At 36.5% G+C, this 13,961-nt stretch overlaps 1 protein-coding gene across 1 annotated transcript; it reads right to left on the bottom strand.

Moving 5' to 3' along the window:
- Positions 1 to 11,626: 11,626 nt before the first annotated feature.
- On the bottom strand, positions 11,627 to 12,448 carry LOC115865741 (large ribosomal subunit protein eL15-like). Its single transcript, XM_060298776.1, has one exon. It carries the CDS (start codon positions 12,429 to 12,431, stop codon positions 11,817 to 11,819), a length of 615 nt encoding a protein of 204 aa, XP_060154759.1. The 5' UTR covers positions 12,432 to 12,448; the 3' UTR covers positions 11,627 to 11,816.
- Between the last annotated feature and the right edge of the window lie 1,513 nt (positions 12,449 to 13,961).

Below are 13,961 nucleotides of genomic sequence, written 5' to 3'. Positions count from 1 at the left end.
TGATCTCAGAGGAGGAATTCAAGTCCTGAATTGATCATGAACTTTACAAAATACATCATTTTGTTTAAAATAACAATTACTTTTGTTTGCTTGCTTAGCCAATTTACCAGTGAAAAATATGAATGAGACAGATTAGAAAACCAAAAGATACAGAGAATATTCTATTTATTAGCTTGAATAGTGTTTCTTATATATGTTCATATATATGTGTGTGTGTACATATAGACATATGTACACACACAATGAAAAATATTTGTGAGCCATTTCAAATTGGACTGAATATATATCCTCCTAACAGATATTTATTGAGTGCCTGTTACGTGTCAAGTACTATCGTAGGTGCTGGAAATGTGGCAGCGAGCAAAACATATAACACCGTCTGCCCCATGGCACTTACACTCCAGCAGGGAGAAGCAGAGAGTGGTTGAGTGATAAGTGTGCTCCAGTCAGAAGGCCTGGGATTTGGAATCAGACTTCTTCAGAAATAAAATGTTCTCAGTATGGTCCTTGGGACGCTGGGTGACTTTAGACAAGTTATTTAATCCCTTAAAGTCACAAATTTTATCTTTAGAATTAGGATAAGCTGATTGTTTTAAGAGACTTTTGGCCAATAGTAGGGAAGTCGTCTTTTAATTTGTCAAGGTTTCTACTAAAAAATTCGTGTTTTTTTTTGCCAACTGTAACTCTGAGACATCAGAAAGCTAAGAGGCAGATCCGTCAGAGGCAACAATTTTTACCAAGATGTTTTCTTTTCCCCCTACCAAAGCTAACATGGGATAATAAATACAACAACTGACCCTTGTTTGCTTGTCTTCTAATGATGAAGTCTTTTTCCTTGACAGTTTTGGTTACTGACCCTAGATTCCAGACCCTATGTTTGAGGAGGGGTAGACAAAGAGGTTGTGTTTCCATGGACACAATCTGGACACACTGTTTCTCCGCCTTGAGATAATCTCCCTCCCTCCTTTATGTCTAAGATGATTGACTGCGATGACATCTAATTACAACTTTTCCATTCTCATTTGCATCACTAAGGGACTGGTTTCTCTATTCACCATCAGAGATATCACAATGTGGCAGGCATGAAAGAATTTCTCATGACATAATGTGGGAAACAAAGACAAAGGGACGTTGTGTGCTTTCATTCCATTTCCTTGTTATAACTAACTTAAATTGCCTCATGGGAATGGAATGGCTTAAGCCTGGTTCTATCAAGCTTTCTTTGTGACAATTTACCAATTCCAATTTGTAGATGACAAAGCATTGTCACATGGAAAAGGCCTGAAATCCCCCAGACTGCTAGAGGCAGGGTTGTTCAAAGAATCCTGGCTATATCTATATCAATATCTCTATCTCTAGTCACACACACACACACACACACACACACACACATATATGTTCATATATATGCAAATATACATAGATGATAGATAGATAGATAGACCCCAGGTTTGGAATGTGTATTCATGAGAAGGTAGGTGTATTAGGTTTGTCCAGAGAAATGGAACTAATAAGATGTGTGTATATTTAGAAATATATTTATTATAAGGAATTGACTCATGTGATTATGGAGGCTGACTAGTCCAAACTCTGCAGGCTGAAGACTCAGGAGAGCTGATGTTCCAGCTCCAGGTCAAAGGGCAGAAGCTTGGAGACCTAGAAGACCTGTAGTGCAGATGAAGTCTGAAAGCAATCTGCCAGAGAATTCCATCTTGCTCATAAAGTGTGACTTTTAGATACCCAGGGCAAAGGAGAGCCATATGACTCAAAGAGCCATATTAAGTTTAGCATAATTTTCCCATCACCATGATCACCTTTGCACCATCAGAATTTATGAATACATGTGTAGATTGTTCTATTTTGTTCTTTTAAAATTTTCAGTGAAAAAGTTGCCCTTCCTTGAATATTGCATATGAAATAACAAATACTAAAAGAGATGGAGGAAGCTTAAATGCATATTACTAAGTGAAAGAAGCCAACACGCAAAGGCATACATACTGTATGATTCCAATTATATGACATTCTAGAAAAGGCAAAAATATGGCAACAGTAAAAAGATCAGTGGTTGCCAGGGTTGGGGTGAGGGGGTGGGAGGGACAAATAGATGAAACACAGAGGAGTTGAGGGCAGGAAAAATAGTCAGTATGATACTATAATGATAAATATGTGTCATTATATATTTGTACAGACCCATAGACTGTATGACGCTGAGTGAACCCTAATGTAAACTATGACTCTGAGTGCTAATGATGTGTCAGCATAGGTTCATCAGTTGTAACCTATGTACTTCTCTGTTGGGAGATGTTTATAATGGGGGAAGCTATGCATATGTCGGGCCATGGGGGTCTATGGAAAATCTCTGTACCTTCCTCTTAATTTTGCTGTGAACATAAAACTGCTCCAAAAAATTGAAATTAAAAAAATCTTTTTAAAGCCACAATCATTCTCATAAACTTTCCGACTAATGGACCCCTTCCTGTTTTTCATGTCATATATCTGGTATTATTTCTGAGTACACTCAGGTATCCTTTATCCAAAATTTCCAAGTCAGAACAAAATTCTGAATCCACCAATTTAAATGGTATTCAGTAAATGGAATAAGAAATAGAAGTTATATGCTAACGATATTTAATATTTAAAATTAAATTATTTCAGAAATATTATAATTCACTCCATGATAACAGGCATTGTATTTTTGCCAAAGTCATTGTGCAGTTCTCTGACTTAACACGAGATATGGAGTATAGTCCTTTTTAGTAGTTAACACTATTGGTAACATACCAGGAAAGATGTCAAGTCTGAAGAGGCAACATTATTTACTACCTTTGGAAATTATGTAAGTAAACATTCACTGTACTTTTCCATTTTAAAATTTAGGAGTTTTTTTGGCACATAATAAGCACTCAATTACCATTTGCCAAATTATTTACCTCTAGCTCTTCCTGGACTTGCTGGTTGGCAGGGTTTAGGATGAGGAGGGTAAGAACAAAGCACTGAAATTTATTTCATTCTTTTATATGAAAATGGGTTGAAGTACTTTTGCTTTGTCACATCTTTCTTACAAAAGTGTATAATATCTTGGATACTGTGATAGAATCACTTCACTGTCAATACTAATAGAAAAGAAGAAACAAGAGCATGAGGGAACAAAGATTATGTTCAAGTTATATAGCGGCTGGTGGGCAACACATAACGTTTTGAAGTGAAATAAAGTTCCTGTGTTAGAAAATTCAGTAATTCATATACTATGTTTATTATTGCTTTATAATTAGTTGAAAAGCTAAATATAAATTCGAACATTTTAAAATGTGTTCTGTCAGAGGAATTTTTTTTTTTTTTTTTTTGCGGTACGCGGGTCTCTCACTGTTGTGGCCTCTCCCGTTGTGGAGCACAGGCTCCAGACGTGCAGGCTCAGCGACCAGGGCTCACGGGCCCATCCGCTCCGCGGCATGTGGGATCTTCCCGGACTGGGGCACGAACATGTGTCCCCTGCATCGGCAGGCGGACTCTCAACCACTGCGCCACCAGGGAAGCCCAAGGGAATTTTTTAGAACTGTTTTTCTTTTATATTCCCAGATATCGAAGTGTTTACAAATACGTAGTTTCTAATTAACTAACCAAAATGACATTTATGGGTGAAACTAAAGAAAATCGTTGCTAAAAGAAAAAAGTCTTAGTAAACATTTAGTTCAAAGCCTTCCTTGTCTTACCTAATTATTCACAGATTTCAACGCACTGAAGATCTTTCTTAATTTCATTATTACTTCCTAAAGTTCATGTAATGCAGACATTACAAATATTCTACATGTAAAAACATAGATTAATCAAAAACTGTTTCAAAAGGCTTCTTCACAATTATTTGAATTAATATAAAGAATTTTTCTTGAGAAACCCTTCATTCCTTTACCTATATAATTTCAACTAGTTGTAAAGATATCAAAAAAGATAGCTTCATATCCTTTTGATCGCAATCAATGGAGAAAATAAGATTTAGGTTTTAAAACCCTCTTTTATGAGCTACATAAAGCACTCCTTCTGGGCATATGTCACAAAATAAGTTGTCAGCCAACTTACAGTCACCATAAATTCACACTATCCATTTCCTATGAATTATATTTTTATAAGTGGCATTCATGCCATATGCACGTTGAATTTTCTGTATACAAACCAAATTATTTTATTCACAAGCCAACGAGTGAAGATCATTCCAAACCATAATTTCATACATAAACAGGTTTGCTACAATCCAGAAGTTAATCACACTCTAATGAATTCATTAGGTAACCAACATATTTGTGATAAAACTCCAATCTGTTAGGCACATAAAATTGTCTGGAATTGGATTTTGTTGTTGTTAGAACCATATGGTAATTTTTTTTTTTTCCCAAAAGCACATTTGGAAGACCACTTACTGTGAATTTTCATTTGATAATTTGATTTAAAAAAAAATTATTTCCAAATATTTGACTGTCCATTCCAAACACTTACAATTAAAGAATACCTGAACAAAATTAATTAAGTTGTTGTCAAATGTTGTTAGTAGTAAATACATTAGAAACATATAAGAACAGTTTGCAAATAATATTTACTAGGAACAATTTATACATAGAGTATTTTACTAATCACTGAGAGGATATGTAAATGTAAAAAATAATTACCTCCAAAAATTCCATTTAGGTGCTTTCACCAAGGTAGAGAGATGAGAAACTGAAGATAAAGTTAAGTGGAAAAATGACAAAGCCACAAATGCATAATAAATGCATAATAAATGCATAATAAAGAAAATAAAATCTATAGGATCATTATGGTGACTGATGGATTTTGATAAAGGATGTTACAGAAAGTGATAATTTAGATTGTCTTTGAGAAAATGTATTGCTTTATTATAGATAATGGAAGAAGAAAGAGTCCCCAAACCTGGAGAACATATTCTTTTTTGTTAGGAGTAAGGACTAAGAGATGAGAAGAAAGGTTAGGCTACAGAAGTAGGTTTGGCTTGGGAAAAGCAGTTATTGTTGTCTTCTTAGAGTCAGGTCTGATTTTGGAAAACTTTAGAAGTGGGCTGAAAGTGTCAGGTATTAAATAATAGATAAAATTGAAATATCAAAAGTTTAAAAATAGAAAGCAAACTTTTTGTTTTTAATTTTAAGAATCTTGTAGCAGTGTATATATGCATTAGGCAACCATGGGAAGACTCTAATTTAAGACAGTAAAAGTTCTAAAACAGAAGAAAACTGGTATTTTAAAAAGAAATATTTAAGGCTACATATAGGTTACATATAGTTCATTGTTAAATTAAAATAAATATGAACAAATAGATATAAAAATAGAAATACACAAGGGTGATGTATTGGATACAATATTTGAAGAAAAAGGTGGGTAACAGTCACCCAACTGAGTGATTAAAATTGTTTGAAAATACTGGAGTTATATTGTTTAGTAGAAAAAACCCATTATGGATGGTATAAGATAGGGGTGACTTAGGGAAGAGGAGGGTAATGAGTTCAGTTACAGAGCTATTCCAGTTTCAGGAGCTGGAGAGAGTTTATTTACCTGACCACTAAAAGGCCACAAGAGCTGTAATTTTAATGAGGCATAATGAGTATTCTCACTAGTGATAAGCATAACAACCCTGTGCATGACCTCCACCTTCTTTTCATATGAATGGACTTACTTCATTAGTTCTTTTGAGATACTGAGGATACTATTCATGTATGTATTTATATATTAAATTATCACCCCCAAAAGATTTAATGAGTTGCATTATTAAATGTACAAATGTATAAATCAAAGTAGATACAGATAGAAAAATGAAGGGTAGTAAAACAAATTATACTGGTAAAGGGGCTAACATAAACTATGTACACTTTTAAAGTGTACATACCACTTTAAAATTTTAAAAAATATTTTAGGGCTTCCCTGGTGGCGCAGTGGTTGAGAGTCCGCCTGCCGATGCAGGGGACATGGGTTCGTGCCCCGGTCCGGGAAGATCCCACATGCCGCGGAGCGGCTGTGCCCGTGAGCCATGGCCGCTGAGCCTGCGCGTCCGGAGCCTGTTGCTCTGCAACGGGAGAGGCCACAACAGTGAGAGGCCTGTGTACCGCAAAAAAAAAAAAAAAAAATTTAAAATTCAAGTATAGTTGATTTACAATGTTTCAGGTGTACAGCTAAGTGATTCATTTGTCTTGTGATAACCTATAATGGAAAATAACCTGAAAAAGAATATATATATTGAATATAGTTCCCTGTGCCATACAGTAAGTCCTTGTTGTTTATATATTTTCTATACAGTAGTGTGTATCAGTTAATCCCAAATTCCTAATTTATCCTATTTGTTTCAGTATTTCTATTGATTCAGATCCAACAGGAAAACAGAAACCACACCAGGTATTTCAACAAAAGATATTTAATATAGAGAATTTGTTATAAAGCAGTTGGAAGGTTGTCTGAGCAAAAAAGAGCACAGAAATAACCCAGAGATAATAACTGCAAAAAAGCAGGACTGGGAGAACAAAAGGAAGAGGTTAGATTGTCAGATCAAGAATCCCTGAGCAAAGGCACCGATGATCTAGAACTTACACAAAATGTAATTTGTGTGTGAATGGTCCTACTAAGGAAGAATGATGAGACTCTTTCCAAAAGTGTCAAAAGAAGCTGAAGAGAAACACCTGCAGCTGTTGGAAGAAACAGCTACCGCTGGGCAATACTATCAGGGATAGCAAGCAAAGAGTTGGAAGTACATCCTTCTCCTCATTCCAACTTCTATTACCTTCTATTTGGAGTTGAGAGAAAATTGTCAAATAACCAGTACATTCTTTCGGCTACTCATCTTTGGAGTACATCGTCCTATAAATATGTTATGACAAATACAAACAATATGCTTCCACCTAACAAAATGTAATTCTCCTTGGTACAAATTGTCTCTCTCACCCTCTCCCCAGAAAGAGTAGATGTAAATTCCCAAGGATCATGATTTTCATCTCTTGGTCCCAGTCACAGTATCTGTATTCTTCCTCTTCTTGTTTAGTCACAATCCCACCTGAATATCATACAACCTAAAGGCTCAATGTAAAATTAATTAACAATCCTTATATAAATTTGTAAGGGAAAATGCAGGAAGGAAAGAAAAAGTATTGGAGTTGAGAAACTAGATAAAATAATTGGTACAACATTATTTTTGGATAAATGCTGATTTGAAATATAGCCTTAAAAGATCATGACTGAAACACTGAATGACTGACTGAAGGTGAGTAAGAAAGTTATATACCAAAAGTAAGGACTTGTGTTCTATTTTTGATAATAATTTCTAATTTAATTTTCAATTTGATGAGAAGTTTTCACTGCTGTAAAATAAAGACAAAATTTACTATCTGAATTCCCATGCTGGTAATATGTTTCTTACCAATTCATATTTTCCATTGCAGAAACTTGCAGGAGATATGTGTAATCTTCCACCATGACATGATATGTTTTTGATGAATAGTACTTTGTTTTTGTATATTAGAATAAAGTTTTTAGAAGTTCCCTAAAAGATATACTTTTTTTCCACTCACCATTTAATTTACTATGAAGATGTTTCCAAATTCCCTGTTATTTTTATTTACATAAAAATTCCCTGTTATTTTTATTTACATAAATGAGCCATTTGTCATAGTCTCTAATAATATATTTAGGAAGTATTCATATACACTCAAGAGCATGAATATAATAATGATAAAACAGAAAACTAAAGATCAAAATATATAGACTAAAATCATGATAATTTCTCTGTTTTAATTTTATGGACTTCTGACTAACATAATGATATAAGAAATTATTAATAACCACTTTTATTTGCTTATTTAATCTATTACTAGTGAGTTATGCTGCACAGTAATATAAATATCCCACTTTTATTTTCCTTTTAGCTTTTATTCTCTCTGGGAGATAAATAGCAAAAAAAAAAAAAATTCTTTCACCCTTTTGAACTCAGTTTAATTTCAAACCATACATACAACCATGAACTCTTCAATCCTAAGAAGTGATGATCACAGAGGGAGCTCATCCTTTCATCCCAGAGTTGAAGAATATTTTGCTTTGTGCAATTCTTCTGGATACATTGTGACAGATCTTCAATTTCCATTTATTTTCTAATCAAAAAGAGTCATCTCCTTGGCACTGGTACTGGTCTGAGTAGCTCAGGAGGAAGAAACATAATCAGCAGAAGCAAAGTGTATGATATTTAAAATATCATCCTCTCTACCTTGTTTTGAAAAATTAAAATGAAGTTAATGTATTTATTTATTAGCAGATTCAAGGCCATGTATATAAAAAAAAGTTCAGGGTTTCCCTGGTGGTGCAGTGGTTGGGAGTCCGCCTGCCGATGCAGGGGACACTGGTTCGCGCTCCGGTCTGGGAAGATCCCACATGCCGTGGAGCCGGTGGGCCCGTGGGCCATGGCCGCTGAGCCTGCGCGTCAGAGCCTGTGCTCCACAATGGGAGAGGCCACAACAGTGAGAGGCCCGCGTACCACACACATAAAAAAAAGTTCAGTGGCTAGCCATGTGGATGTTTGGGTGTTTTGACACTTTTCAGTTGCTGCTAGCAACATTCGTGAGCAAGACTGGTAGGTCACTGTCGTAGACTGGATGTAAAGGGAAAAGGAGAAGAAACAGAAAGTGAGAAGAAGAAATAAAATGTGGATAGAAGGTAAAAAGAAGAAATAGAGAAGTAAAGAAAAATGTTCATCTAGTGTAAAGTAACTTATTCTAAATTCAAGGTGTCAGATATAGTTCATGTTTGTGATTGTCCCATATCTCTGAATATTTTATCTTTTTTTTTCTTTTTCATATTGTAAGACTTCAATGTGGAAGGATATTGGTGTTGGAAACCACTTTTATCCATGTTTATCTTCCCATTTTCATCTTTTCTAGCGATGACAATACCATTTATTGTTCTGTTCCTAGCTACAAAGCAAATTATAGGAATTTTTTCATATAATCTTCATGACACTATGTAATATAATAGTTACCATTATAACCTACATTTTAGGTAATGGAGGGCTAATGAAGTTAAGTCACTAAACCAACATCGGATCTGTCTTTAGCCCCTAGTGTCCCTGTGAATTAGAAAATGTGTCCTCTCTAAGCAGTCACAGGTCTTTCCATGGCCTATGGGTTAGTAACTAGAGCTTTGGTTGGTTTTCATCATGACTTGTTCCCTCAACCAGAGACCATGGTATAATGGACACCTTGCACAACTCTGTGTGGTTTCCCTGCCAAGTTTACATAACCTATTGTTGGTAGAACTGAGATTCAATTACTCCAAAGCATGTGTTTGTTGATAGTACACTCTTCAGACTCTCAGCTACACTCTTGTCTAACACTAACACTTGTCAGTACTTCAGACCTCAGGTGAGTTGTTGCTCCTTCCTCCAGATTCCTTCTCTAAGTGCCCCCCTCTGAATTGGGAACCACTCCCATGAGCTTCCATCACATCTTATAGATATTTCTGACATGAAGTTATTACAGTGACTGTGACTGTGAACTTGTATATATTCCTCAGTGATCTATAAGCATTTCTATAGTAGGGACTATCTCAGAACCCAGCACCCAGAGACTGTCAGTTACTAACATTTCAATAAATATATGTTGCATGAATAAAGGGAGTTCCATTACTAATGGAAATCTGGTAAATGTATGTCAGGAGCTCTCAGAGCCAGAATCTGAATCTGAAACCTGAATCTGAAAGTGTTGAATAATATGAAAAAATAAAGGACATACCAAAGGACAATGGCTTCTACCAGTCTATCCAGTTGAATGTACATTGGGGAACTGACATAGGAGCTTGAGTGGCCTAGGAACCAGTATTGGAAGCATTAAGCTCTCTCATCTTTTTCACTGTCAGCATCTTTAGATCGTTCTCTCATGCTCTGTTTCAACTTGTTTGCATTCTAAGTTTCTTTGAAATAAGGTGATATGTTATCACATAAATGAGGCCAAAATACATACTGACTTCGGTATATAAAAACCTTAGTCTGAAAACAACTCAAAATACCCTCTGGCCCACATCTATTTAGCTCTTTGGTATGACATTTAAAAGAAAGATAAGAAAATGGAGTGTCAATTTTTTTAAGTTACTGCTCAGTTGACATTTCTAAATAGCACAGGATTATAACAATATTAGCTATAACCTGACTAATCATCTTACATTTGACCTCAGTTTGTGAGCATATTAGTAATAACATATGATCAAATCCTATTATTTTATCAGAGTTTTAAAATACCACTCAATAATATCTCCATGAGAAATTAAATGTTCTATACCAATGTTTACATATGCTATGAAAAAAGTATAAATGATTTGGCCTGTCGTTTCAAAAGTCAACCAATTACACGTTAAGTGGCTAAAATGCATGGAAATATGAGCCAGGAGTTATTTTGTTTGGAATATTTAAATATGTTTGATTCTTTGTCTATGTGTGCATTAGCCAAAAAGTTTATAAAGTCCATCAAAATTTCCAATATCTCCTTGGTATTTTACTCTCAGAAATATTTATAATTTAGTGGTGTGCTTCCCATATAATTAGAAAGACATCTAAAGTCTGGGTGGAATTACACAGAATTAGAGCTATCACCAACCCAGAAAAAATTGTGTTATATTCCAGTTTTTAAGTCTTTACCTTTTTTTTTTTTTCCGGAAACCAACTGAACTTGTATTGACACCAACTACACGACTCTTCTTAGTAGCCTTATGGGAATGGATAAAGTGGCTTGACCCAAGATAACACTGATTAGGCTTAGCAATGTTACTTTTAAATAAAACCAACCCAATTTTCCCCAAGGTGGCTTAGATTTCATAATGGGTCACAAACTAATACTAAAAATAAAACATTTAAAAATTTGATCCAAGCCCCTTCTATCCTCCCACACTTGAAAGGGACCTTATGAACAGCAATTTCCCAATCCTAGCATCACTAGCTTATAAACCTTAGGGTTAAAAACTCCCTCCTCATTTACCCAATGTTCAATTTCCATCACTTTCAATATACACTAGTGTAAATACCATGACTATTTTGCATGAAGTTAAGTATTCTACAGATCAGAGTCACGGGATTGAACCAGGAGCTCCCACCTTTTATGGGAACTTCAGTGGTATCATCGAGGTCAAGGCAATTTAATTTAGGTTAACCAGGATTTGTTTCAATTTGTAAGAGAAACATCTTGCAACAGGTTTATTTAATTCTCTTAAAAAATGGTGGCATTCCTTTACTTTCTGCCTTTTGGCAGCAGCAGTTACATATATGGAGTAGCAAATTAAGTCTAAAAACGTGGGCCCTAGTCAACTTTATTTTTTGGCATTATGATCATGATAAAGGATCACGACATCCTTCACATTTCCAAGGAAAACCCAATTTAAAGTTTGTCCTTGCCAAACTCCATAAAACAGCCACTTTAGAGTAAACCAGCAGAGCATTGCATCACCCCAATAAAGCTGTAGGTTTTATCACATGCACCAACAAATCTACATGGCTAGTTTCTGAGCTCCTCTTTTACAGAATTTTACACCTATTGTTACCAGACAGCATTTTAAACACGGACATATCAACTGCCTAATAAAGCAAAAAACAAAGGCATTTTTCCCTTATTAGAAACAAGACACACCATCACTTAAAATCTTCAAACATTATTGGACTTTAACTTTCAGAATTTGACAATGCATTCAATGAAGCAATCTGCAGACAACTAGTTTTAACAGACAGATTAAAAAACACTTTTAAGCAGACGTGGATGTCCTAAACTGTTTATTAGGTAAGAATTTTACAAACATTACTTATATTAGCGGTAGCGGTGGACCTGGAGAGTATTGCACCTTCTCCAGGCCGCGCGGCGAGAACCACCGATCGTGTGGTGGAACTTGTGGCCCTTGCCGAGGCCGCGGCTCATCCTGCCTGCAGACGTCAGCCCCCGTATCTCCCTGTGCTTGTGGACTGGCTTGGTGATCCACTGGGTGTCAGGGTTTCTTCTGATAGCTTTATGGAAGGGATCAATGAGGATAACCTCAAAAAATTTGTACGTAGAATCTTCACCCACCCAGTAAGAATTCAGGATCCTCAGGGCCCCACAGTGGCGCCCCGCTCGCTCCTCGGCAACAGACTTAAGGCTCCGGCCAATCTTGAGCTGGTTGACGCCATGGTGGACGGGCTTGCCGTAGGTGGCGCCCTTCGGGACCGGGCGTTTGCGGCCACCGCGGCGCACGCGAACCCGATATATCACATAACCTTTCTTGGCCTTGTAGTCCAGCCTGCGCGCCTTGTCGGGCCGGGTGGGGCGCGGGGCCCGGTGCAGCGCCGAGAGCTGGCGGTACTGCCAGCAGCGCACCCTGAGCAGAAAGCGCATCACGTCCGACTGCTTCTTCCTCCACAGCTCCTGGATGTACTTGTAAGCGCCCATCCTGGCTCACCTGATGGCTGCCGCCAAACGGAAAGGCAAGTCTTTACCTTTTAACCGGCTTCTTCTCAACAATGTATGAGTAAACGGGTTTAATAGGTAGTCTGTTGTTTTATTATACTTATGAGACTTAGGGAATAAACTGTGCACCTCTAGAATTACAAAAACGTATGAATAATAATTGTTCAATAATTAGCAAAGATCAAACTAACAGCATAAAAAACGGTAGCAGACTATACAAATTTTATACAGCGCATACACTGTCCTAATGCTTACCACGTGCTAGGGACTGTTTGAGTGTTTTACACACTTTAAAATAATTTATTTAACATATTAACCCTAAAAAGTAAGTTCTATTATTATTCATATTTTACATATGGGAAAACTGAGCCACAAAAAGGGTAAGTAAATTGCCTAAGGTCACACAAAAAGTGGTAGTCTGAATTCACACTCAGATAGCCTGGCTGCAAAATCCATGTTCTTAAATTCTATGCTACCTGCCTAGCATTGAACAAAAACAAGATAATACAATTAGAAGAGGAATGTTCAGAAATAAAAGGAAAAAGATGATAATATGCATCTGAGCAATCACCTACGCTTTGAAACAAAAAGATAAGCATTGATGAATATATGTGGTCAATTTCGTATGACTGAAGTCAATTCAAGGGCATGTCTCTGTAGGGGGCTGCAGTTTCAGACTAACCTGGAATGTAGATCAGGTTTACCGGGTGTATATTTACATGAGATACTGAGTTGCTTTCCGTGAAGAGAGAGGCAGCCTGCCTTAATATGGAGCAGTTAAGAGCACAGAGCTGGAGCCAGCATGCCTGGGTTTGAAGCTTGAATCTTTCTTTTATTAGTTGTGTTACCTTGAACAAGTTAACCTTTCTCTCCTGCGGTTTTCTCATCTGTGAAATGTGGCTAATAAGAGTACCTGATTCTTAGATTTGGAATAAGAATTAAATAGGTTAATGTTATAAAGTATTTAGGATAGTGTTTGGCACAAATTGTTTTATTAATGTTTTAAGTAAAGATGAATTTGGTGGGATTAAACTTGACTCCATAAGAGTGTTAGGCTTGGAGAGAAGAAATGCTATGTGGTTTTTAGTGCTATGTGGTTTGTCACTCGAATCCTTCACCAGCCCACCTCATGAACTTATGTGTAGTTACTAGGAAGAAGGAAGTAATCTGTAATTTAAATCTACAGCAGTGGTTTTACCAAAAATTTAGTAGAATTGGGGTGAGGGGTAAAAGTACCTTTACCAAAGTATTAAAGAAAAGATAAATAATCATTAGCTTCTGGCTTCAATGTACCAGATATGTGCCTAGTACACTGAGGTGTGGAACACCGCGGAAGGGCATACATGAACCTAGTTGAAGTGTTGGTGGTACTGAGAGAGAGATGGCAACACACCATTAGTAGCAGCAGCAGCAGTGGTGCCCAGAGGTGGACAGTGCAGCATGAAACAATAATGGCTCTTCCCTGCAACAGTGAGGGTGGTCAGAGGGTCAGGGCAAGTATTAAGGCTGTAG

Source organism: Globicephala melas, chromosome 5 (genome assembly GCF_963455315.2).
Source record: "Globicephala melas chromosome 5, mGloMel1.2, whole genome shotgun sequence".
NCBI classification, from domain to species: domain Eukaryota; kingdom Metazoa; phylum Chordata; class Mammalia; order Artiodactyla; family Delphinidae; genus Globicephala; species Globicephala melas.
The sequence above is the reverse complement of the archived record's forward strand: the minus strand, read 5'-3'. Positions and strand labels throughout refer to the sequence as shown.